Source organism: Leptonychotes weddellii, chromosome 12 (genome assembly GCF_054177405.1).
Source record: "Leptonychotes weddellii isolate Sample4059 chromosome 12, ASM5417740v2, whole genome shotgun sequence".
Lineage (NCBI taxonomy): Eukaryota > Metazoa > Chordata > Mammalia > Carnivora > Phocidae > Leptonychotes > Leptonychotes weddellii.
In genome coordinates this window covers 4,229,369-4,256,888 of record NC_138380.1, presented here as the reverse complement: position 1 = coordinate 4,256,888, position 27,520 = coordinate 4,229,369, and the positions used below count along the sequence as shown (strand labels likewise).

General features: G+C 40.9%; 1 protein-coding gene across 1 annotated transcript; it reads right to left on the bottom strand.

The window, feature by feature from the left end:
- Positions 1 to 2,435: 2,435 nt before the first annotated feature.
- On the bottom strand, positions 2,436 to 27,221 carry XRCC2 (X-ray repair cross complementing 2). Its single transcript, XM_006745656.3, has 3 exons — positions 27,054 to 27,221; positions 13,382 to 13,463; positions 2,436 to 3,460 (listed from the first exon to the last, which is right to left on the bottom strand). The coding sequence occupies exons 1-3, from the start codon at positions 27,090 to 27,092 to the stop codon at positions 2,739 to 2,741; spliced, it is 843 nt and encodes a 280-aa protein (XP_006745719.1). The 5' UTR covers positions 27,093 to 27,221; the 3' UTR covers positions 2,436 to 2,738.
- Positions 27,222 to 27,520: the final 299 nt, after the last annotated feature.

The window sequence follows — 27,520 nt, the reverse complement described above, 5'->3', positions numbered from 1 at the left end:
TTTTCTGTAGTGTTTAAGAAATCCCATTGGTATAAGTTTTAGTTTAAAAGAATTTTTTATTAACCAGGATTCTTAATTCCTTCCAACACGTCAGATAACAAATCTTTTTAAGATAACTAAGTCTTTGGTCTGACACATTAATATATAATTGAAAATTTAAGTTAATATAAAAGTTCATTATTTTTTAATCATGTTCCCTAAGAATAAGTTATAAATCTGTGAACAAGTCCATTAAGTTAATATTTCATTTATATAGATGAGAAATGGAAACAAGGATAGAATTCTGCTAAGAGTTGCTTAGTTTTTCATACATGCATGTTAACGCATATACCCAGAGCTAGACCAGGGAAGATAATGGAATTTTCTTATCTTTTCCAAACAGCTAAAAAGAGATGGAACTTAGAGCAGACCAAGAGATTTATCTTATTTTTTAAGATTTTATTTATTTAAGCATGTGTGCACGCACACACACACTCCCACTGAGCAGGGAGCCTTGGGCGGTGGGGGGGGCGGGAATCCCAGAACCCCAGGATAACAACCTGAGCCCAAGGTAGACGCTCAACCGACCGAGCCACCCAGGCGCTCCAAGATTCTCAATCTTACTGATCACACACTTATCCAGGAGGAAACCAGCATATTCCTCCAACATACAAATATTTATAAATTACTTAAACGTAACATGTAATAAAAACCACAAAAATACAAAGCGAAAAAGGATGGACTGGGGATAAAATAGGTCATATTCTTAAGTATTTTAAAGTTTATTAGTGGCAAAATAAATTTGTTGAGGGCATATGGGTGTGAGAGTGTGAATGACAGAAATGTGATCCTGCGTAACTTGACTTGATTGCCCTTGGGACCACCATTGTTTTAAATTTCACGATATGGCCGAAAAGCAAACACTGGGCCTAGGAGGGCTGTTTGTCTGACCACTTCTTATTGTCTACGGACAGTCTGGTTCCCCCTGGACCCACAACAGAAGTAGCTCCTACCCCAGGACTTGTCCTTCATTAGGGTGACAATCCCAGGAGGCCCCATGAGGGTGAAGTGAGACGGAAGGACAGAAGACAGTATGCAGTGTGTTAATAAATGGACTGTTGCTGTAAGCAATGGGAACCAATCCTACTGGGGCCACTCCTGAGAGAACCTCAGTGTCCTCTCAGCTGAGGGGTAAGGAAGCTGGAGTGTTTACACACCAAATCCTGCCCTTCACTGGTCAAGGACTGCCCGGCCTGGCCCACATGCAGCCCAGCAGGCTCTGACAGCCAGCAGACACCTCCAGAAGTGGGTTTGGAAACTGCAGGTAAGCTAGAGGTGGCACAGGGTCCGTGAGCAGGGCACAGACAGCATCTGCCACCTCTGCTGTCCCTGCATCATGAAGAATATTAACGTCAATCTTAATTTCTTTGCAGGATCCTTTCTAAGCCCTTAAAAAGAATCTTTGTTAGGTAGGTTAATTTACAGTTAGTTTTAACTAAATTGGTAACATATAAATGAACATACCCACGAAAACATCAGTCAATTCTTTCCACTTTCCCCACAGGATACTTCAGATATGAATGCGACAGATGACCACCCGACACACAGATCAATGAGTGCACCAGAGTCAACTGAATATCAAATATTGATGCAATTTCATCTTTTCTTAGATTAAAATGTATAAATAGAAGTTCTGAGATTTTCTTCCTCTCCACAATACATTACCTTGTGTACCTCTCGAGGTGCACGCTCCCCACTCTGGCCACCCCTTGGCCAAAGTACACAGAGCCTTGTCCAGCTCTCAGCTGGAAATAATTTGATTCATTTCATGGTATGGCTGGACTATTCTAAATGGCTAAGAACACACTAGTAACATACAGTTTTTTTTTTTTTTTAAGATTTTATTTATTTATTTGAGAGAGAATGAGACACAGAGAGCATGAGAGGGAAGAGGATCAGAGGGAGAAGCAGACCCCCTGCTGAGCAGGGAGCCCAATGTGGGACTAGATCCCGGGACTCCAGGATCATGACCTGAGCCGAAGGCAGTCGCTTAACCAACTGAGCCACCCAGGCGCCCAACATACAGTTTTAATACAGTTTTAGCATGTGTCTATCACTTAATGAGGAGATGAAAATTTCCAAACAATCTTCACAGAATTCCTTGAATGGGTATATTACTTCCCTGTGTTAAAAAAATGATAGAGACCCAACCAGAATGCAACTCCATCTTGGACTCATTCTAACTCAGATCAGAATGCTCTGACTTTCCAGTCTTTGGTGTGAAAGGCAGATGGGCAGGCTCCTTGTTTTCATCCCCTCTGCAGAAATAACAGCTCTACAGAACATTTTCCAAAGTCACAGCTTCCTAAAGGAGTTACATATGAGAAATCGGAAATGCATTTAAACTTTCCTGAACAATTAAGTACTTAACTAAATTCCAGAAATGTGACACAAAGTTATAAAAAAGTTCATTTTATTTAGGCTGCAATGTGTAGATTATTTATTTAGTTTTAAAACAAGCTTAATATACAGTTTATTACCACCAGTTTGATTTATCTTCAACAACCTAAGAGAATAAAGTTCTACTGTACTAGTTTAAGAAATCCATTCTGAAAAAAAAAAAAAAAATTCCATTCTGTGTAGAAACATTTATATTAATTCTCCCAGAGTTTAAAGCTTTATAATCAAATCATTTTAGCCCATTAAGGACTTTTTAAATTTTGCATAATATCCTGAAAAACACTATTTCATGATACATATCAACAAAACTCAATGCCACTTTCTCCAATAATAAAAATATGCTTTTTTAAACTGTTACTTTTTAAATGACGTGAAACCAAAGAAAACTGGTTGCTGGTTTTAAAATCCTCTTGTTTGGAGAAAAATATTCTATGCCTTACTACTTGTTGCCATGCCTTACAGAGATAAGGTCTATAGTCCGCATCTGCCTCACTCGGATGGTTCAAGGCAGAAGAAGGCCCTTCTGTCCAGTTTGTGGTTTTCTGCATTATACTTTGTGTTGTTGCAAAAAGAACCAAGCGATACTCATTTACGAGCTTCTCTAAGAACTGAGCACATTTCTTCAGGGTATACTCCTGTAGGTTAACACTTTCTCCTCCATTGACGCGGTCTATCCAGTAAAAAGCAGACAGGCTATCCAAGATCAAAAGGCAGAGGGAAGGGTGGCTACAAACCACGGTTTCTAGTGAGTACAGCGTGAGGAGCAGCTGGGTGTTACTACTGCAGTTCACCAGAAGCAACCTTCCGAGGCAGCATTTTACCATTTCTTCAGAACTCTGGGATAGTCTATGTTCGAGAATTGTAACCAGCCGAAGCATATCAAAGTGATAATCTGTGTCAATAAATAAGACTTCTACTTCCAGTCCCCCTTCCGATTTTGGGAGTATACATCGTGCTGTTAAATGATAAAGCATTTCTGTTTTTCCTGTTCCCTCTGGACCATGAAATTCAAGAATATCACCTGTGTAAAATGTAAAAATGTCAAAGTGGAGCAGCACAGTAACGGCAGGCTACAGAACGAGTCTGCAACAATGTGTAAAAACACATTTACCGGAATGTCAAAGAAAAATCTAAATCCATTTGCCAAAACGGATCCACATAAGCAAATACAAATAAATAAGGAAATTAAATCATTAAATTTCACCTCTGAGGAAGGAGCTGGCTATTAATTAGCATCAAGAAAATGTGGGAAACAATGGCAAGGTTGAAAGGCACCCAAGGAAGTCTCCTGGGGAGGAGTCCACATGCACTCACACTGAAACTGGCGATAAGCTAAGAATAAAGTGCCAGACCTCTCATCTTTCAAAAATCTATTGATTACTACTATGGTACACAGCATTTCTGGTACCTGATTACCCACTAAACATTCTCTCCTTTTCCTTAAGTATAAAACCTCAATTTGGGGGGTGGGGGAAGGCAGTGCACCCAGTTGAAAAACTATTTTTCTCCGTATCCCTTGCAGAGAGGGGTCAGCAGGTATCACGGTTGTAGCCAATGAGACACGAGTGGATTGCTGCTGGGGGTTGCTAAGTTTTGCTTTCCTGGTACAGGGCCACTTCTGCTCTGCCACGCCCCACTCTGGAGTGAATATAAAAGGGACACCCTAAGTAGGGTGGGCCCTAAGAATGTGGAGCAGGCAGACAAGAGGTGCCCAAGACTTTGATGACACTACGGAAACCCACACAGCTATGCGGGGCCTGCCTCTCTACACTTGTGAGGTGAGGAAAATAAGCCTCTATCAGGAAAGCCCCTAGGCTGGACTTCGGTGACAGGCGGTTGAAACAAGCCCTAATTAGAGTTTCTCGTGTTTACTGGCATTTCGGGCAGAACAATGCTTGGTTGTGCAGTTTCGTACGTACAGAGCCTCAAGAGTCCACAGCTCTCAGGCCTAAATGCCAATAGCATCCCTCAACTGAAAACACCCCTCCACATTTCCAATATGCTATCACTTATTCTTTGCTATAAAAATTTCTTGAAATTGTGCCCAGCTGGAATGACATCTGCACTGTAAATTATTTTCCTAGCATTATAAGTGGAAGTAAACCACTCTGAACTTCAAAGACTCCAAATCTTTTTCTATATAGGTTCCAATAACTCTCTTCCAGTGAGGACAGCGCAAATTAAACACCTGGGTAAACTGCTCTGCCTCCAGAGCTCTTCAAAATCCACTCTGGACAGTGGCCTTCCAATTCTTGCTAGTTTGTTTCCATTTAATTTATGGCTGAACCACATAATTGGAAACACTGTGTTAAAAATGTAGATTCTTAGGCCCCAAACACATTACATAGTCTGAGAACCCAGTTACTTTATTTCCTGTTATTATTAACAAACCATTGTAAACTGGAACGTTCACAAAGAATGTGTAAAAAATCTAGCATGTTACCACTATACCATATTTAAGGTACTGTAAAACTTCAAAGAGTTTCTACCATAATCTTACGTGCAATTCAAAATTTAAATAAAAACGATCACCCCACACCCCTCCCCCAAAAGATTCCAGACTCAAGAAGTAAAACTATTTTCACAGTAACAATTGTTCACTGATGCTCTTGCTGAAAGTTAACATAGTAACTAAAAAACTATTCAAGCCAGATGTTCAGTTTATTCTCTCCTACTACATGATTAAGGAGCTAAGCTGAAATCCGCCCTTTACCTACAAGTAAGTCTTTTACTTCCCTATATTAGAGGAGAAAAAACTACATGCATTAGATGAAACATTAACATAGAACAGATATTGATGGTAGTGAAGGAAAGCTGAGAAAACAGTTTAGCAAGACTAATCTGAAAACCGTTTGCAGGACACAGTGAACCACACAGAAACACAGTGGGGAAACCAACCACCAGACTGCACCAGACCTTCCCTTCTTTCCCCAGAAAGAGGCCTATCAATAGCAACTAAGTTTTCTATCATACTTTACAAACGAAAAGAGACAACTTGATGATCTCTCATTTGATCCTAATAACAACACTCTGAGGTAAGAAAGCAAACTTTATCACGTTCCATCATCACAGTTATCATGCTATATATTTTTTAAAGATTTTATTTATTTATTTGACAGAGAGAGAGCACAAGCAGGGGGAGCAGCAGAAGGAGAGGGAGAAACAGGCTCACCAAGCAGGGAGCCCGATACGGGGCTCAATCCCACGACCCTGGGATAATGGCCTGAGCCGAAGGCAGATGCTTAACGACTGAGCCACCCAGGCGTCTTCATGCTATATAATTTTTTAAAGATTTTTTTATTTTTAATTAATCTCTACACCCAACGTGGGGCTCAAACTTACAACCCTAAGATCAAGAGCCGCACACTCCACCGACCGAACCAGCCGGGCGCCCCTCATGCTGTATGATTTCTGACTATTTCATTTTATTTCCTGTATGCTCCTTTCAGGTTGGGACTTTACTATTCTATCTCCAGCACAAAACATAGTATCTTTCGAATGCACTTCATCAGATTACTTTCTTTTTGAGAACTTCTTGAGGGACATCTAAAAAATGAAAATGTAAGTCCTATCTGGTGAGGGGTAAAGGCTCCAAAGTGAACTCTGGAACATCGCATTTTGAAGATTTTATTTATTTATTTGAGAGAGAGAGAATGAGAGAGAGAGCACATGAGGCAGGGGTAGGGTCAGAGGGAGAAGCAGACTCCCTGCTGAGCAGGGAGCCCGATGCGGGACTTGATCCCGGGACTCCAGGATCATGACCTGAGCCGAAGGCAGTCGCTTAACCAACTGAGCCACCCAGGCGCCCATGAACATCGCATTTTGAAAGGAAGCAAGTCTGATAGGGGAATCATAGGTAGGGGGTGCGGCACTGGTCAGAGTCCAGCAGGTGCAAAGGCCCAGGACCAAGGCTGGAAACAAGAGACCGACACAGGAGACAAGCCAGAACAGGAACAAAGTGCCCAGTGAGTCCAGTGCCCTGACCACGGCCCCTGGCCCAAGGGGTGCTGACACTTGGGTTCTGTCAGCTCTTCAGCCCCTTCACATATTCAGAAGGTAAGGGTAAAGCTAAGGTAGCGTTGTAAAGGTTCTATTCAGAGACAGGGTTGGAAGTACCCATGCAAATCAAATACATAAGGAAAGCAGGGATTTTTAATTCACATAATCACATAAATATCCTAACAAGAACTTAGCTTTCAAAATACTGTTAGCTAGATGTCACAAAATAAAAATGGCTTACAACACTAGGATTTAAGATTCAAGACAGTTAATAAGAGTGCAGACATAATGATCTGAGAGTAAGCTACATAGAAACAGAGAACAGAAAGCTCAATTTGGTGGGTGAGAGTGAACGAAAAATTAAGAATAGAGGCCAAAAACTCAACTCTTGGGATACATCCATGTTAGAGGAGTCAGCATGAAGACATATAAAAACAGAAATTTAATATAAAAATTAGGAGGAAAATGACACAGAGCACGAAAGGTTTCAAGAAAATGAAACAGTACTAAATAACATTAAATGCAGCACAAAATTTCTAAAAGTAAAAAAATGGCCGGGGAGAGTTTGGGAACAGATCACTGAATCGGTCCTGGATAGTTACCTTACAGCAGTAAATGTGTAGTTTGCAAAACCACTTTTTTTTCCTTTTTTTTTTTAAGATTTTATTTATTTATTTGACAGAGACACAGCGAGAGAGGGAACACAAGCAGGAGGAGTGGGAGAGGGAGAAGCAGGCTTCCCGCTGAGCAGGGAGCCCGATGCGGGGCTCGATCCCAGGACCCTGGGATCCTGACCTGAGCCGAAGGCAGCCACTTAACAGACTGAGCCACCCAGGCGCCCCCAGCAAAACCACATTTAATATAAATATTATTTTATGAACCAAACTTCAAAATCAGATACTCAGAAAAGAGATGGAAGGGCTCTCCAGGGAGCACTCAGCATTCTTCCAAGAATCAGGCTGCAGCGAAGGCAGGGGGCACATGAGGAATTAGGGGAAAAATATGATGGTCTACATTCATTTAAAAAGTAAAAATATTCAACAGCAGTTTTGTGAGGCTGGAGTCAAATGAAGACAACCGAAGGTAGGAGAAAGGCAACATATTCTGAAGTAAAAGGGAAGAGACTCCACAGGGAGACCGAACTACATGACACTGGCCAGAGAGTAAGTGTGAGCTATCTCTGGATATTTCTGGAATCCTCAGAATAGGAAAAAAATGAAAACCTAGCCAAATATTTTCTTGGAGAGAAGGTGGTGCTCATAAACATCTTTCAGCATAACTCAAAAGAGTAAGTCTCGAGCACTTGCTTACATGGTTTAACAAGGTTTGCTAAATCCATACATTACTAAGAAATAGATTATGTAGTATATGGATTCCTTAGATTCTTGGTTTGGCATGATTGAGATGAGGCAAAGCTTAAGGTGAAATCCTTGGTTAGATTATTAAGGGGTATATAAAAATACTCTTTCCCTTTTACAGATTAATAGCAAAGCAGTAAAAAGGTCATTTGTAACAACTGGGGAAATAAAATGTGCAAACTTGCAAATTACACATAAATATTATCATTAAGGTCCCAGATTCTCTACAAATATGTTTAATGATCAACCGAAGTCAGTTTTGCTGATTTTATAAACATTTACTGTCTAATCATCACATCAAAAATCATATTCAAACATGATGTTCTACAGAGTGGGGCATAGTCCTTTTAGGGGTATTTGAAGTCACTATCTCAAATGTTTCTAATAGCTGTTGCAAAAGAAATCATACCCTTGTCCACTCAAAGTATTGGGTATGACAACTTGCAGTAAAAAAAAAAAAACCCCCCCCACCACCACTAAACACACACACGCACACACCCCAAAAAACACCTCTATAGTTTGGCACTTGACAAATTAAACTAAATCAGAAAATCTGGATGGTTTGGCCTTGATAGTTGCTCTCACAAATAGAATGCTGTAAGGGATCTGGGTAACAGATTGTCAGAGTGAGTTTATGAATCTGAAGATCCTTCAAAATAAGGATAAAAAAGAAAAGCCAAAAAATACATCATCTTGGTACCAACCTACTAATTGTAACAATATGTTGAATTTGCAGATTACAATCATTACAGTATGGAAGAGGTAATGAATTGGTATATACTACTGAGTAACTACTACGGAAAAGCACTTAGAGATGTTTACAATGGCGTTAGAGCTTTCTATAATCCCTGAATGTCTTACTGCTTCAGTCTGAGCTTCCCCACAGTTTCGGATAAACTACTGTTGTTGATAAACAGTCCTTCTAATACGTCTTCAGTCTACTGCTCCCAGGAACACTCATCTAACCGGTTTTACAGCTAAAATATCGACAGTATTTATTAAATACTGAAATTAAGATGGTGTTAATCCAAACTAAGTAAACTTTTTTTGTTAGTGACTGAGCATGATGGTGTTTTTGCAGTTTCTACAAATGTAATATTCAAATGTATAAGCTGTGAACCCATGTTTCTGTGTCAGTTTCATAAGGTCCAACTTAATAATATCCTTTCTGATGGAATAGAAAGTTCAATCTTTTGTCTAACATGTGTGGTCAAAAGTTGTCTTTATTACTGATAGTTCAGAAAACTGTTTGCTAACAGATCTGCTTTATAAAAAATAGTACAGGGAATTTTCTAGGCTGCATGAAAGGACAGTAGAGAGTTACTTGAACCAAATGAGTTAATAAAAACCACAGGTAAATGCAACTACATAGGTACATATGAAAGACAGTATATATTTATATTTGTAACTTTTTTCACTTATCTGACTTAAACAAATGACCTGAGTAATAATTTTTTATTTCTTTGTTATAATACATTTTCTTTGCTGTAATGGCTTTTTAATTTCCTGCATTAAGTCAATTTTAGAAGTGTTTATGGACATACAATGTATAGATACATAATTTGTAACAACACAAAGGAAGGGGGAGGAAATGGAGCTACCCAGTAGCCAAGTATTTAGAAAATATTGAAATTAAGATGGTATTATTAATCCAAATTAGATTGTTTTAAATTAAGATATTAATTGTGACCCTCAGAACAACCATTAGGAAAATAACTCAAGGGTGCCTGGGTGGCTCAGCTGGTTAAGCGTTTGCCTTCAACTCAGGTCAGGATCTCAGGGTCCTGGGATGGACCCCGTATCGGGCTCCCTGCTCCATGCATGGAGCCTGCTTCACCCTCTCCCTCTGCTGCTCCCCCTGCTTGTAATCTCTCTCTCTGTGTCAAATAAATCTTTTTTTTTTTTTTTAAAGGAAAATAACTCAAAAAAATAAAGTAAAAGCAATGACCAGGAATAAAAATGGTACACTAGGAGCACCTGGGTGGCTCACTTGGATAACTCTTGCCTCTTGATTTCAGCTCAGGTCATGATCTCAGTGTTGTGAGATCAAGCCCATGTCGGGTGGGGCTCCGTGCTGGGTGTGGACTCTGCTTAAGATTCTCTCTCCCTCTCCTTCTGCCTCCCCCCCCTTTAACAAAATGGTACACTAGAAAATATTTATTTAACACAAAAGAAGACAGTAAAGGAGGAATAGAGAAAAAAGATATAAAATGTATATAAAAGAGCAAAAGACAGTCATAAACTCATCTTATCAATAATTCATTAACTGTAAGTGGCTTAAACAGTCCAAACAAAATGCAGAGATTGGCAGAATGGAATAAAAACACATGCTTCAACTACAGGCTATCTACCGCAGGTACACTTTACCACGTCACAAATAGACTGGGGACAAAAGGATGGAAAAAGACATGCCGTACAAACAGTAACCAAAACATAGCTGGTGTGACGATACCATCACCAAAGTATACTTTAAGACAACAACTGTTCTTAGAGACCAAGAAGGACATTTTTTTTCCCATCATGCTAACAGATGGCATAAAAGTTACCATTTTTAAGTGTACAGTTCAGTAGTGTTAAGTTACATTCACATTGTCGTAAAACAGCTCCAGAATTTTTCCATCATGAAAAACCGAAACTCTATACCCATTAAACAACAACTCCCCTTTTCACCTTTTCCCCCCAGCCCCGGCTACTACCATTCTACTTTCTGTTTCTATGAATTTGACTGCTATAGATACCTCGTAAGTGAAATCACAGTATTTTCCTTTTTGTGACTGGTTCATTTCACTTAGCATGTCCTCCCAGTTTATCCATGTAGTAGCACGACAGGATTTCCTTCCTTTTTAAGGCTGAATAATATTCCCTTGTTTGCATATACCACATTTTGTTTATGCATTCATCTGTCAATGAATATCTGGGTTGCCCCCTTCTCTTTGCTATTGTGAGTAGTGCTGCTATGAACACAGGAATGCAAATACCTCTTCAATACTCTGCTTTCAATTCTTCTGGAGATCTTCCCAGAAGTGGAATTGTTGGATCATATGGCAGTTCCTTTTTTTTTTTTTTTTTTTTTTAAAGATTTTATTTATTTTGAGAGTGAGCAAGCGCGTGCACGCACGAGCAGGGGCAGGAACAGAGGGAGAAGGAGAGAAAGAATCTCAAGCAGACTCTGCACCAAACCCAGAGCCCAACCTGGGGCTCGATCTCACGACCCTGAGAGCATGACCTGAGCTGAAATCAAGAATCAGATGCTTAACCGACTGCGCCATCCAGATGCCCCAATCATATGGCAGTTCGTTTTTGATTTTTTGAGGAACCTTCATACTGTTTTTCATAGTGGCACCATTTTATATTCACATTAACAGTGCACAAGGGTTCCAATTTCTTTACAACCTCACCAACACTTGTTATTTTGTTTTTTACTGTTTCCATCCTAATGGGTGTTAGGTGACAAAGAAGGACATTTTATAATAATAAATGAATCAATCCATCAATAAGGTAAAATAATAAACTTATACATGCCCAACAGCGCATGAAGCCCCAAAATATATGAAGCAAAACTGAGAAATAAAGGGAGAAATAAACAATTCAATAGTAATCAACGGAAACTTCAATACCCACTTTCAATACTAGATAGAACATTAGGCAGAAGATCCAACAAGGACAGGAGACTTAATGCTAAAAATCAACCAGAACTATAAAACATCAAGAAAACACTCAATCCAACTAGAGCAGAATATACATTCTTCTCAAGTGCACAAAGAACATTCTTCAAGATAGACCAGACGTTCAGCATAAAACAAATCTCAATCAGTTAAAAAGGATGAATCACAGAAGACTGCTCTCTGATCAGAAAAGAATGAAAGCCGTAAATCTTGACCTTGGATTAGCCAATGGCCTCCTAGCTATGATACCAAAAGCATGAGCAATAAAAGATAAAACAGATAAACTGGACTTCATCAAAATTAATAACTTTGTGGGCACCTGGGTGGCTCAGTTGGTTAAGTGACTGCTTTCAGCTCAGGTCATGATCCTGGAGTCCCAGGATGGAGTCCTGCGTTGGGCTCCCTGCTCAGCAGGGAGTCTGCTTCTCCCTCTGACCCTCCCCCCTCTCATGCTCTCTCTCGCTATCTCATTCTCTCTCTCAAATAAATAAATAAAATCTTTAAAAAAAAAATTAATAACTTTGTGCTTCAATGGACACCATCAAGATAGTGAAAAGACAACCCACAGAATGGGAGAAAGTATTTGCAAATCATATTTGATAAGGGACTTGTATCTAGAATATATAAAGGACTCTTACAACTCAGTAAGAAAAACACAACCCATTTTTTTAAATGGGCAAAAGATATGACATTTCTCCAAATTACATATACAAACTGCCAATAAGCACATACAAAGATGCCTAATATCATTAGCCATCAGGGAATGTAAATCAAAACCACAATGAGATTATCATTTCATACTCACTAGGAAGGCTATAAAAACACAGACAATGACATTTGTTTGCAGGATGTGGGAAAATTGGAACTATTCTACACTTCACCCCTGGTGGCAAGTAAAATGTGTAGCTGCTGAGGGAAACAGTCTAGCAGTTCCACAAAAGGTTAAACACAGTTGCCGCACAAACCTAACAGTCCCTCTCGTGGGTATTACCCATGAGAACCGAAAACATATATCCACGGAAAAGCTTGTACACAAATAATCACAGCAGCATTATCTGTACAGCAAAAAGTAGAAACCCAAATGTCCATCAACTGATGAATGGATAAACAAAAAGAGAATATTACTCAACAAGAAACAGAACTACTGATACATGCCACAATAGAAAACTTGAAAAGATTATGCAAAGTAATAGAAGCCAGTCACAGAAGACCACATACTGTATAACTCAATTACATGAAATATACAGACAAGGCTACAGAGTCATCAAGTAGATTAGTGGCTGCCTAGGGCTGAGGGATGTGGGAGCAAACGGGGAGTGACCGCTAATAGGCACGGCTTTCTTTTTGGGGTGATGAAAATGTTCTAAAATCAATTGTGGTGATAGGTACATAAATGTGAATACTACAAATCATGAAATTGCACACTTAAAAGGGTGAATTATATCTCTACAGAGCTCTTCCACTAAAGAATAGAAACACAGTGCCAGCACAGTACCTTTCTGTAAGTTCTCCTTAGTGTAGAAGCACTGCGGGGAACAAGTGGGCATGTCCTCTCCCTTCTACAGAAGTATTAACAGACAACGGGGTACCTAAGGACTTTCTTGTGATTCTCAAACTTCTAAAGAATTAAAAAATAAATTATAGTAACAAAACTCCCTCAAAAATACTGTGTCGGGATAAGAGAGGTCAGAATTTATTCTGAAGATTTACTGCAGATGAGCCAAACTTTATCTCATCTGACACAGATAATGAAGACTTAAAAGTGTTCTGCCATGATCTATTTCTCACTTTTTAATTTTACAGGTTAATCCATATAGCCGTTTGTTACGAGTATGTACATATAAATGAGTATGTTGGAAAAAAACATGTTTTATAAGCCTTAATGTATGACACTGTATTTTGGTTTGAGATTGTTTTTACCATGTACAGATGAATCTTCATCAGCAAACAGATACGGTTCTATTTCTTTCAAGGAACTTCTACCTTCAAGTCGGGCAAGGAGCTTGCAAAAGAAAAAAGAAAAACTCATTACCTAAAAATATAAAATCTTAGAAATCTACATTTACACAATTTTCCAAAAATCTATAAAAAAGACTAATTTAGTCTTGAGGATTTAGAGGAAATTATGAAGCAGGAAATACAATTTAGGAGAAAAATTATGTTCATTTATTCAAAAAATATTTCCTTTTTTGTTTATGTATCAAATACTGATGGCATAAAATGAGTTCCTGCCCTCAGAAGAGCTGATAGTGTAGTTTGGGAGATAGGACCAAACTGCTAATTACAAAGTATTTACCTTTCTTATGTGTCCCAATTTTCTTTCTCACCATACTTAATACACTTACATACACCAGCTTTTAATCTGTCTGCCTATTATATTGTCAATTCCTTATCTACTAGTGGGAGGGGACAAAGGAAAACTGGAGAAAAACTGCCCTTGAAGAGCTCCCGCCTGGATTTGTTGGGTGGACAGAGCTCAGGCATGACCACAGCCAGGGTGCAGAGGCTGTTACTTTGCATGTAGGTGAACTGTAAGCAAATTCACCTGCTAAAGCTTGCAGCACAAAACAGGCAGGAGATAAGTAAGTGCTAAGAGTGGAAGTCAGATCACAGAAGGCCCTACATGCCATGTTTAGGAGCTTATTCTCTGGTTTGCAGACAAGAGCAAGGGATTGTAAGCTATGTAGTGAGAAGCAGTCTAGAATAGTTTACTCAGTAGACAGTTGGGACTTCAGAACCAGACCTGCTAGCTCCCTTCTCTGGGCCTCAGGTCTCTCATCATTCAAGTGATAACAAACAGAATCTCCCCTCCCAAAGTTGCTGAGGATTCAGGGTATTAAAAAAAGTGCTTGACATGGAGTAAGCACTCTGTTAAGTACAGCACAAGCTACCATCATCTGCATTTCAAATAGATTATCTTGGTGGCTAGGAGGGTATGTATCTGAAAGTAAAACCAGATATGGAGAGTAGGCTGGAGTCTGTCACACTAATCTGGAGGAGGAATGCCCGCACCAAGACAAAAGTAGTTAGGATGACAGCAAGCAGAACTGCATGACTGACTTAAATGTCAATGAGGGACATGTAATCAAAGATATCAAAGCTGATTCTCAAGTTTCTGAGAAACCAGCACAGATCTGACCACTCCTCCATACAACAAAAGAGAAAAAGAGCGTATCACATGGGAACAAAAGCAGTCACTCTTTTTTTTAACTGAAGCGAAAGTTTTTTTTGTTTTTTTGTTTTTTTTAAAGATTTTATTTATTTATTTGAGACAGAGAGAATGAGAGGGAGGAGGGTCAGAGGGAGAAGCAGACTCCCCGCCGAGCAGGGAGCCTGATGTGGGACTCGATCCCGGGACTCCAGGATCACGACCCGAGCCGAAGGCAGTCGCCCAACCAACTGAGCCACCCAGGCGCCCCGAAGCGAAAGTTTTGTAAAGATTTCCTGAAGTGATGAAAGGGTTCTATGCATTAATTTAGCAAATGTTTACTGAGTTTCTGTTATATACAATGCACCATGGCAGGTAAAATGCAGACTACAAAGATGAAAAAGATAACCTACCCTCAAAGAACTTGCTGTAACCGTCCTCTGGGAGATGATATTTTATTACAAAAGAAAGTAAAGCACTGCTCACTACACAAGAGACACAGCGCGCTGAGTTAGCGCAGATTGGGCAGGTGTATCCGAGGTTAAAACTCTCCTCGTAAGTATTCAGACACCATCTTTCTCGCTGAGTTGACACCTGAACTGACAGCGGACCAGTGGAGGCGGGTGAAAATGCTGGCCCAACCGCAGAAATGGCACCAAACTGTCCCAGCACACACAGCATTCCTCACCACTCACAGAAAACACGCAAAACCAGTTTTTCATAAGAATGCCTTTGATGAGAAGGTTAAAAGTGTTAGTTCTCTTAAATCATGACCCCTGAGTACTTTTTAAAATCATTGTGATGACACAGGACTCATACTAGCAGTAAAGAATTTAACCTTGATCAGAGAGGTCTGGCCTTTACCCTTGGCCCCTGGGAGGTCATCTGCAAGTCTCCTGGAATATCCTGCCTGATCAAAGTGTCTTTGTTTACCAGGGAACCTTCCGCCACACCAGACAGTCTAACAGTGTGACTCAGGGTTGGGGCTTTGGATCAATTTGACCTCTGGTCTCAGGGGGGCCAGAGAGTGAGGTCAGCTGCTTCGGCAGCTGACTGTGTCTACATGAGAGAGCCCCAAGAAGACGCTGGACACCAAAGTTCAGGGGAGCTTCTGTGGTTGGCAGACCATCACAAACTGTTGCTGGGAGAACTGAGCACCATCCACAACTCCACCAGGAGAGGACAACTGAAAGGTCTGCATTTGGAATTCTCCTGGACTTTGATCCATTACATCTCCTCCTCTGGCTGCTTTTAAATCTGCATCCTTTCCCTGCAGTAAACCATAACCATGAATATAACTGCTTTCAATGAGTTCTGTGAGTCCTTCTACTGAATTGCTATACCTGAAGGTGGTCCTGGGGAACCCCCAACTTGCAATTAATATCAGAGTTGAGTGTAGTCTTAGGTCTCTAACTCTGCAGTTTGTGTCTGAGGTAAAGTCAGCTCCGGGGGACGTCCCCAACTTCACACACAGATGAAGGACTTCTCCAAAATGAAATGCAATGATTTTGTTTTGCTTTGTTTTGTTTTCTCTAGGAAAAGCACTTGTGTTGAATATTTGAGTTGGATGCTTTTTTCAATTGGCTACCCTTTTATTTGAAAGAACGACTAAAAGACAAACTTTGATTATACAGACTTTGGTATTTGGCAGATATTTTGTTGAAAACAAAGAAAGTAAGCTTGTCACTTCAAGAAAACTGACAGTATTTGTTGCCAATGATAACATCTGAATTTTGGAAAACTCATCCGCCACTGTGACCTTGACAGCTTTCCAAAATTTAAGGTCCTTTTTGGTGAAGTCACCAGTGTTTTAATGAATGTGATTTTTAAAAATAATTATTTAACAAAACATGCCAATACTTGAAAGATTTGTGTAATTCAGTGAACCAATATCTCCAAATGACCAATGCATGATGTTAAATCAGTCCTGGTTAAAATATTCACTCCAAGTGTTAGACCAATCAATGATTTTAACATACGAAAAAAATCACTGATATAATTTTATATTCTACGTTGCAATTAACTTTTAGGAAACTACTATCTTGTCAAGTTTTGGTACAGAATCAAAGAAAACCCACAATTATCTAAAAAGACCTTCAAATACTCCTCCTTTTTCCAACTATATGTATCTGTGAAAGGCCAGGGAGTCTTCATGTACTTTAACCAGAACATACAGTAATAGACTGAATGCAGAAGAGATGAGAACCCAGTCAAGTTCTATTCAACCAGACCTTAAAGAGATCTGCAAATATGTAAAACAGTGTCACTCCGCACATTTTTTGTTTAGGGAAATATAACTATTTTTCATTAAAATATTTATGGTAATAATCAAAGGGGTTATAATTGTCACTTGTATATGAATGTAAATATTTAAAATTCTAAATTTGTCATGCAGCTTTCTCTCTTGAGCTCGCCCGCTCTGGAGATCTTGCGAGTGTATTTTTCGCTTTAATAACCTTCTCGCTTCTGCTATTCAATAAATAGATATAACCCACATAAACAAAAGCTCTTTTGGTGACAGATACTAACTGCACTTATTGTGGTGATCATCTAGCAACATAAATATCAAATCATGATGTACACCTGAAACTAATATTATGTTTTAACTACTATACAACCAAAAAAAAAAAAAACTCCACAAAAAAATGCACAAAAGCTCTTTAAAATTCTCAATAATTTTTAAATGTGTAATGTACTCCTAAAGCCAAAAAGTATGAGAACCACTGAGTTAGAAGATGGAGAGTCCAGCTTGAAGGACAAGAAAGAAACTTGCATGGACAAGATAGAACACATACAATGACTTTAAAATGTTTTAAAAAGCATGTATACAAATAACTATCCTCATCAGAATGATTAACTTAGGAAGTTACTCCAACTGTTTACTCTTATTGTCACTCCTCAAAATATTTTAGAATTCTCTACTGTGAGAATTCCTGGTAAGAAAAGTATTCAAGAAAGCTTTATATTGGCATGACATTTGGACAGAGATGGTATTACTCCTCTTACCAAACTGGCTAAGTTAGCCAGTTTGCATCTGATTTTCCACTATTATTAAAAAATCAAATTCATTTTCAAAGGATGAAAACTTTCCACTATTGAGAATATTCAAAATGTTTTACAATGCCAAAGCAGAGTCTGTTTCTCTTTCAAATAAATAAATAGTAAAATCTTTAAAAGAAAAAAAAGGGGGCGCCTGGGTGGCTCAGTCATTAAGCGTCTGCCTTCCACTCAGGTCATGATCCCAGGGTCCTGGGATCGAGCCCCGCTCCCTGCTCTGCAGGAGGCCTGCTTCTCCCTCTCCCACTCCCCCTGCTTGTGTTCCCTCTCTCGCTGTGTCTGTCAAATAAATAAAATCTTTAAAAAAAAAAAAAAAAGAAAAGAAAATACCCTAAAAGTCTGACATAACCTATTATAGAAATTAAAATTAATGATGTCCAGATTTAAGGAATGAACTGAAAGAAGCCAGGTATAATCAATCTGGAGTTTCTGAAGGGCAGAAAAGAGTTTGTTAAAAGGAACCCAAGTAAGTTCTGCTACACAAGACAGTTTAATTCTTTTAGGGAAGATTAACACACTGGGCAATCTGAGCTTGGTGATGGATTTCTCTTGAGTCTCTCAGCAATCTTTCTGAGGCCAAATTTCCTATTTAGAAAAGAAGGCACAGTGGACACAACAATTTTAGCCTATTTGGCAGTTTCACTAATATTGTTAATTAATAGATTTTACATTTGGTTTGTAAATCAGTATCTGCTAGGTTTTATCATAACAATAGTCATCAACTAATAGCTACTATTTGTGCTTACTGTGGTATCAGCAGTACATAATTTATATACATTATACCTTTTAACTGTTACATTAACTCTATTTGCTATCATTCTATTTTTCAGATGAGAAAACTAGTGGATGCCAGAGCCAAGATTTAAGAGATCTTTTCTGGCTCCCAAAGCCTGGAGTTCTGGGCTCCACTACCTCAGAGTCAGCACCACCGAGACTAATCAAGTCTGAGTACACAGATGAAACGGTTTTTGGACCTACTATGCTGCCAATCAAACCGGTCCAAGATCCTGTCCAGGCAATTACCTGGCCTCTTTCAACCATCTCTGTTAGTACTCCCTCCAACAGCAACAAGGAGCCCTAAATGTTTCAACAGCAGCATTATTGCCATAACAAGTATATAATCTGCCAAGGGGGTAATACTCTATTGTATAGATATCCACTGGTAAACATTTCAGCCAAGTCAAGTGTATCCCAGGAACTGAGTGAGGTGCTAGGGATTCACAGATGTAGCAGACACAGTTCCTATCTTCAAAGAATTTAAGAGGGGAGAGTCAGGAGGTTACAAAAATGCAATAAAGTACTGTAGCTGCTACAACAGAAATCAGGCAGGGTGCTGCGAAGGTGTGGGAACCTAACACCATCTTGGACAAATCACGTGGAGGACCAGTCAGTGACCTGGGACCTCCTGGAGCACAGCACCCCTCCCAACATTCTTTCCTTTTGTTTAACCACACCCTTAGGTACACCCTTAGGGCATAACATCCTTGACCTGCCCTGGAGATCTGACTATGACACACAGCCATTAAACATTCTCCTCTTGGGTGGTCCCACAGCAGTACTCCCAACCTCCGGGCAAGAAAAGCCCCGTCTTGTCTTAAGGGAGGTGGGGTTGAGAAGATTTACTCATCTTGAGGCTGCCCGGAGACAGGCTCAGTCAATAAGTCCCCTTAACAAGCCATTTCACATCAAGCTGGACTTGTCAGCCTTTCTGTTCAGTCTCAGGGTCAGTTCTAATTTGTGGGAGGCACCCTTAATTTTGAATGAGAGATTTAGTATATAGTTCTTTTAAATACATACAAAATGTGCCTTGATAGAGAAATGCTTTTTTTCTTTCTACAGGGAATGTCCTTTGCCTATTCTCATTTAAATTTCTAAGGCCAAGACTATTGAACAAACAGTAATATACATTCTTCAAGGCCACTTCCTTCCATGAAACTATTACTGTACTTAACACATTACATCCCTCATCTGGATGTAAAAGCTCAAAAGGAAAAGAATCTTATCTTGGCTCACAATGGACTCCAAAACGCTTTTGTTTGGCAGAAACTCAGTAGCTCCCTGTTAAATTAAAGGTAAACAGGGCATAGGTAGGCAGGCTTGGGAAGGATGGAGAGTGTAAAGAACCTCAAACTATTTTGATTTTCATGTTTGGACAGTCTGCAAACTTCTACCAAAAGTCCTGAGTATTCATGTCGAAATTCTTCATACTAACAAAAGTCCATTTCCAATGCAACTGTATACCTTCAACACCTAGTTAAGTAGAATACCTACCATACAGATGTTTTTAAAAACCATTTAGTTATGGAAAAGCTTACACAAGAACAGGAAGACGAACTTAAAGATCAAACCTACCAGAAATGAATGGCATTAAGGTAAATATATACACATACATAATATATAGCTCATTTGGATAAAGGCTCATTTCCCCTGACCTTTTGTAAATAAATCTGTCTGCAGATGGACCCCAGCAGCAGGGCTGCAAACCGGTTAAGTATAAGGCTACTCAAAGGGGCTTCTGGGTGCTTCAGTCAGTTAAGCGTCTGCCTTTGGCTTGGATCATGATCCCAGGGTCCTGGGATGGAGCCCCACATCAGGCTCCCTGCTCAGCTTCTCCCTCTGCCTCTCCCCTCAGTTTGTGCTCTCTCTCAAATAAATAAATAAAATCTTAAAAAAAAAAAAATAAGCTACCTAAAGAAGCAAACATTCTAAACAAAATATTCCCACCCCTGCCCCATAACAAGCCTGGATTTCACACCTACAAAATGAATACAATTCTTAGTTTTACTACTCATATGCAGAGGAAATTCAGGCAAAAACATGTTAACTATAACACAGGGATATAAGCGAGGAGCTGGAATAAGGAAGCAAGGGAAAGCAGCAGCTAGGTGAATATGTATGTGATTGATGCAAAATTTGGATCTCATGGTAGTTCCATAAATTAGAGGACCAATTCCCCTTCACATGGGAAATTAGGCTCCTCTGCCACTTTGAAAATTCAACTGTCCCTTCAGGGCAGAGTACTAGGCCTGGCTCTTCAATCAAGCTGGAAGAACTAATGCTTTTATAAAAGCAATCATCCTGTAAGAGGAAAAGGAAAAATAGATAAAGTAAAGCAAAAACTACTATATATACACCTGACAATTTAAGCAGCATGAATTTCTTTTTTTGAAGTTTTCAATTCCAGTTAACATATAGTGTTATATTAGCTTCAGGTGTACAATACAGTAACTCAACACTTCCATACATCACCCTGTGCTCATCAGGGCAAGTGCACTCCTTAATCCCCAACACCTGTTTCACCCATCCCCCCTCCTCCCCTCTGGTAAACATCAAGTTTGTTCCCTATAGTTAAGAGTGTGTCTTGGTTTGTCTCGCTCTTATTTTTTTCCTCTTTAAGATTTTATTCATTTGAGAGAAAGAGAGCATGAGCTGGGGGGTGGGGAGGGAGAGAGGACAAGCAGACTCCCAGCAGAGCAGGGAGCACAATGTAGGACTCGATCCCAGGACCCTGGGATCAAGACCTGAGCTGAAGTCCGACGCTTAACAACTGAGCACCCAGACGCCCGTTTGTTTTATTTCTTAAATGAATGCAATCATATGGTATTTGTCTTTCTCTGACTTATTTCACTTAGTGTAGTACTCTCTAGCTCTATCCATATCACTGCAAATGGCAAGATTTCATTCTTTTTTATGGCAGAATAGTATTCCATTGTAGGTATATACCCCCTCTTCTTTCTCCATTCATCAATCGATGGATATCTGGGTTGCTTTAATATCTTGGCTATTGTAAATAATGCTGCTATAAACACTGTGTCCCTTTGAATTAGTGTTCTTGTACTCTTTGGGTAAAATACTCAGGAGTGCAACTGCTAGATCATAAGGTAGCTCTAGTGTTTTTTGTTTTTTGTTTTTAAGATTTTATTTATTTGACAGAGAGAGACACAGCAAGAGATGGAACACAAGGAGGGGGAGTGGGAGAGGAAGAAGCAGGCTTCCCGCTGAGCAGAGAGCCCGATGTGGGGCTTGATCCCAGGACCCTGGGACCATGACCTGAGCGGAAGGCAGATGCTTAACGACTGAGCCACCCAGGCGCCCCTAAGGTAGCTCTAGTTTTAACTTTTTAAGGACCCTCCATGCTGTTTTCCATAGCGGCTGCTCCAATTTGCATTCCCACCAATGGTGCACAAAGGTTCCTTTTTCTCCACATCCTGGTCAACACCAGTTGTTTTTTATATTGCTGATTTTTGCCATTCTGAAGGTGTGTAAGCAGCATTAATTTCTAGCAGAATTTGTAAGGACTAAATTTTAAATTTATGATATCCCACAAATGAGTAATTCCATTAAATGCATTCTTCAGATTTCATCAGGAAGTTATATCAAACTGCTTCGAATTTTCATTTAGATAAAACAAATATAGGAGCACCCGGGTGGCTCAGTTGATTAAGTGCCCAACTCTTGATTTCGGCTCAGATCATAATCTCAGGGTCGTGAGATCAAGCCCCACATCGGGCTCCAATGGAGTCAGCTTGAGATTCTCTCCCTCTGCCCCTCTCCCCACTCGCTCGCTCTCCCTCTCAAATAAACAAAATCTTTAAAAAAATCAAATATAAAAAAAAAAAATCAAATATATGCACAGTCCCAGAAAGAAACAGAAAGCACAAAATCAAAATTACAGGAGCTTAATGTTGGCAGAACACTTATTCTCACCTTGCATGTAAGGAACTCTGCTGGAGAAATATTTCTGGCATATTCTCCTATCCTCTCATTCTCTCTTCCCCAGGGAAGATTTTCTAATGGGTTATTTTAAGAGCAGGTACTAGACACCCATGGATCATCCCCTTCCTCCCTCCCAACGGCTTTCCTACAGGAAGTACACTTTCTCCTGTGTTCCTATACTTCAGTCTAAAAGGAGTGCACTCAGAAATGAGCATTTGGCAACATAAGTTGGCTGATAACCTAGACAAGAGAACTTTTAGTGGTACAGTGGGAGACTGAAGCCTGATCACCATGGGCTAAAGAATGAACGGGAGATAAGTGAGGCACAGAGCAAACTCTTTGCTGTGCTGAGGAGTAAAGGAATGGGGCTGGGTGGGGCGTTGACATCTAGGGAGGTTTTCTGCTTCGCGGTTATTGTTTTATGTTAGGATACCAACGGAAATGACTGGTGGAAAAGAAGACTAAAAATGCAGAAGACAGGGACACGTGGATGGCTCAGTCGGTTAAGGGTGCTGGGATCAAGTCCCGCATTGGGCTCCTTGCTCAGCAGATAGCCTGCTTCTCCTTTGCTGCTCCCCCTGCTTGTGCTCTCTGACAAATTAAAAAAAAAAATGCAGAAGACAGAAAAATGACCATAGGAGTGGGAACATCTGTAGCAGTGAGGTCCTTTGAGAAGAAATGGGATGGAAAAAATCTGTATCATAAGTGGAGAAGTTGCACTTTTTTTTTTTTTAAGAATTTATTTATTTATTTGAGAGAGAGCCCCCGCTTGAGTGCCCACGCAGGGGGAGGAGCAGAGAGGGAGGGAGAAAGAATCTCAAGCTGACTCCCAGCTGCACCCAGAGCCCAAGGTGCCCAAGGTGGGGGGGTGGGTCCCCCTTCAGCCCCCTCCAACCCCCTCCAACCCCCCGCGCCTCCCCTTGATCTCATGATCCTGAGATCATGACCTGAGCCAAAACCAAGAGTCAGATGCTTAACCGACTGAGCCACCCAGTCGCCTCGAAGTTGCAGTTTCTTTTCTTTTTTAAAAGATTTTATTTGAGAGAGAGAGAGAGTGAGTGAGAGAGAGAGAGCATGAGAGGAGGGAGGGTCAGAGGGAGAAGCAGACTCCCCACTGACCGATTCCGGGACTCCAGGATCATGACCTGAGTCGAAGGCAGTCGCTCAACTGACTGAGCCACCCAGGCACCCTCGAAGTTGCAGTTTCTTAGAAGCAAAAATATTTATTCTATTTTAAGGGGGAAATTCAGAGAAAAATCAGTGCATATATTATCAAGATAGACTTCATGAAAAAGCAGGAATTGCTGTATTAATATCTGATAAAGCATACTTCAGAGGAAAGAAAATTCCTAGAGACAAAGAGGGACATTACAGAATGAATAATAAAAGGATCAATCCACCAAAAAAGACGTATGATCCTAAACGTGTACATATCAATCAGAGCCTCAAAATACAAGAAGCAAAACTAATTAATACAGGTGAAAGGAGAAATAAACCCACAATTATAGCTGGGACGTTAACAGTCACCACTCAGCAACGGATAGACTTACAACAGAAAATCATTAAGGATACAGAAGATCTGAACACACAAGATCTGACTCATGTATATAAAACACTGTACCCAACAACAGCAAATTATAAAACACTGTACCCAACAGCAAATATACATTTTTTTCAAGTGCCCATGGAACATTCATCAAGACAGATCACATCCTGGGCCATAAAACCTCAACAAATTCAAAAGAACTGAAATCATACAGAGTATGTTCTCTGACAATGATGGACACAAACTAGAAATGAGTAACAGAAAGACAACAGGAAAAATTAAGGGAGTTCCCGTGAAATTTTTTTTTTCCAATGACGCATGAAGCAAGGCAAACGAGGGGAGAGGGAAGAGAAGATATGAAATTTATCCACTAAAGAAACAATTACTGAGTGCCAACTGTGGGCTAAATATTGTTCTAATCACTGGCACTAACGGAGTAAACTCAACAGACAACAAAATCTGCTCTCATGACCTTTAAATCAATATAAACTGTCAGCTGTGCTAAGAAGAATAAACAGGATAAAAGAATAAAGATTAACAGTAGGCAAGGTAAAAAAAACAGGTTATTTTATTGTAAACTGTAGTCAAATGCTGGTCTTTAAATCAAGGTTTCATTATTAAGTTTTCCCCTTGCTACCTGGCCTACCATAATTCCATCTCTAGAATATGTTAAAAGAAAGTATTTTTTGCAACTTTATTTTCTTGTAAGACCCTGTATGAAATGTCTTTTCCCTACTACTCGCAAAAGGTGGGAATGGTTAGCTGCTTTCTGAAGTTGTAATTCTCATGAATTAAAAATTTAAGGTAGGGGAGCCTGGGTGGCTCAGTTGGTTAAGCGACTGCCTTCGGCTCAGGTCATGATCCTGGAGTCCCGGGATCAAGTCCCGCATCAGGCTCCCTGCTCAGCAGGGAGTCTGCTTCTCCCTCTGACCCTCCCCCCTCTCATGTGCTCTCTCTCTCTCATTCTCTCTCTCAAATAAATAAATAAAATCTATAATTAAAAAAAAAAATTTAAGGTAGTTTGTTTCTTAGGCTAGCTTTTGACTTCAGGTATCTTCCTCAACACAGTGCCTCCAAGTAGAATCCATAAAGTACTGTAGCATAATGTGCAAAGGAAGAAAATTGTGTCCAAACAAATTAAGCACTAGCCATTGAGCGCCCAAAAGCACTTAAAGGAAGAGTTTCACTTAGCTGGTTTTCTTAACAAAAAGGAGAAAGAATAAAGTAGCACCTATTGCCCAGCTTCTTGTTCCCCTCCAACCCTCTGTACTCCAAAGTAGTACGAGCCAGGCAATCTGGCTTAGGGTCTCCACACAGACACGGCAGGCCAAGGATACGTTGCTAAATTTTTTGTTCAATGATTTGGCTGTGTTAGGCTCCCTTTTTTTTTTTTTTCTAAAGATTTTATTTACTTATTAGAGAGAGAGAGAGTGCGTAAGCAGGGGGAGCGGCAAGCAGAGGGACACACACACACACCGACCCCCGGCAGAGAGCCTGACGGGGGCTCGATCCCAGGAACCTGGGATCATGACCTGAGCCTAAGGCAGACGCTTAACCGGCTGAGCCACCCAGGGACCCCAGGGCTCCCATTTTTTAGATACTAGGCTTGTTCTGACTGCAAAAGTCATCTATGTTTAACCTTGGTTTCAAACAATCATCTAAGTAAGGTTTTAACTGTAGTGGTTCTTATACATGCAGTAGCTCTACTCTTAAGGAGCAAGGGTTGGTAAACTATGGCCGGCAGGTCAAATCCAAAAGTTTAAAAATAATTTAACACAGCCATGCTGATTTGTTCACCTCTCTATGGATGCCTTCACATTAGAACTGCAAGGTTAAGGAGTTCTGACAGAGACCCCCTGGCCTGCAAAGCCTAAATACTATCCTGCCCTTCACAGGAAGTTTGTTGACTTAAAGAGTACTGTTTCTCCGCCGCCTGGGTGGCTCAGTCGGTTGGGCATCTGCCTTCGGCTCAGGTCATGATCCCAGATCTCTGGGATGGAGCCCCATGTCAGGCTCCCTGCTCAATGGGGAGCCTGCTTCTCCCTCTGCCTCTCCCCTCCACCTGTTCCCTCTATCAAATAAATAAGATCTTATTAAAAAAAAAAGAGTATTGCTTCTCTCCCTCATCTGTATAAGAGATCCTTCCTAATCCACCCTGGCCTATTTCTCAGTGCTCACTGCCCAACTCCACTCTCCCTCACTAGCTTTGTTCCAACTATTCAGAACTACCTGCAGTTCCCCTAAATAAGTCGTGCTCTTAAGGCAGAACCCACGTTAATTGCTATTCTCTTTGACTGCCACCCCCTCCTTGCCAAGGAGAACCTCACATGGTTCTTTTAAAACTCAGTCATCTGCTCCTCCTAACTAGATGCCTGCCCCTCTGTTGGGCAGCATGCTTTCCTACACATACTGCAATTTTTAGGTCGGACTCCCTTACTAGTTCTTCAATGGCAGAAGTTGTTTCTTACTCCAATTCCTTAACCAGTGGAACCAGTGGGTGACACACTGTAAGTACCTGAAACTTCCTGGTTCAATTCCTGAATAAATTCTTGCAGGATGTCAAATAGCTGGCGTGTTTTTTGAGATACTTAAGCTGGAAATGCAAGCTGGGAAAGCGAGGGCTTGAAGCATAAGCAGAGATGTAGAGACTAGAGGGAGAAGGGGAGGCAACCCACTCAAATATTGCCTGTCCTGGCTAAACGTCTATAAATTCTCCAACTGGCAATCCCTCCCTCTTCCTCGCTTCTGTTGCCTGGCTTACCATTTCTAACCGCAGTTAACGTGTGACAGATTCGGACCGTCAGCCTAGCGAACAGAGATCAGGAACTGCACACCTATCTGTGCACGCGGTGCGGGGTGCCTTCCTCCGCCTCCGCTCTGCGCGCGCGCGTTAGCCTGCCCATCTCAGAAAACTCCCAGGTACTGGGGGCCGGCTCCGGGTGCGAAAGCAGGAGGGGTCGGCCGGGGGGCTGCAGTCCAGGGCGGCTCGCCTACCCTCCGCCGAGCGCCCCGCGCGCCCCGGGCCAAGGCACCCGCCCCACCTCCCCCGCCCTCCCGGCTCCCTCGCCCGCCCACCGCCCTGTTCTCATCTCTCTCGCTCCCGTCCCAGACTCGGCGGCTCTCACCTCTGTCCCAGACTCGGCCCTGCGGAAGTCACTACACATCGCCCCGGAGGCTGGGCGAACCAGACACTCAACTTTCCCGCCACTAGCGCCATTTACCGCGAGCGGAGGAAGCCACGCAGCCAGTCAAACGCGCTGACCCGTGACCCGGGTGCGAGCATGCGCATTGCGCCCGTCCTCAGCCAGGGAGGCGGCGGGCATGCGCAGTAGTGTGTACTGGCGTCCCTCTCTCAAATGACGTCAGACTCCGTCTCCTAGGAGACCCGGAGACAGCTGGTGATTTTTTTCTTCTCTCATAAGCTTTGATTCGTTTTTATTAGGTAAATCTAGCAGCACGTACCTTTTTTTTTTTTACTATAAAAAAGCAGTTACTGAGTACGCAGGGCTTTTTGTTCGTTGTGGGTTAAAAGCCTCTGGCTGGTTATACATGTGATTCATGGTTAATTCTGAAAACAAAGAATTACACTAAG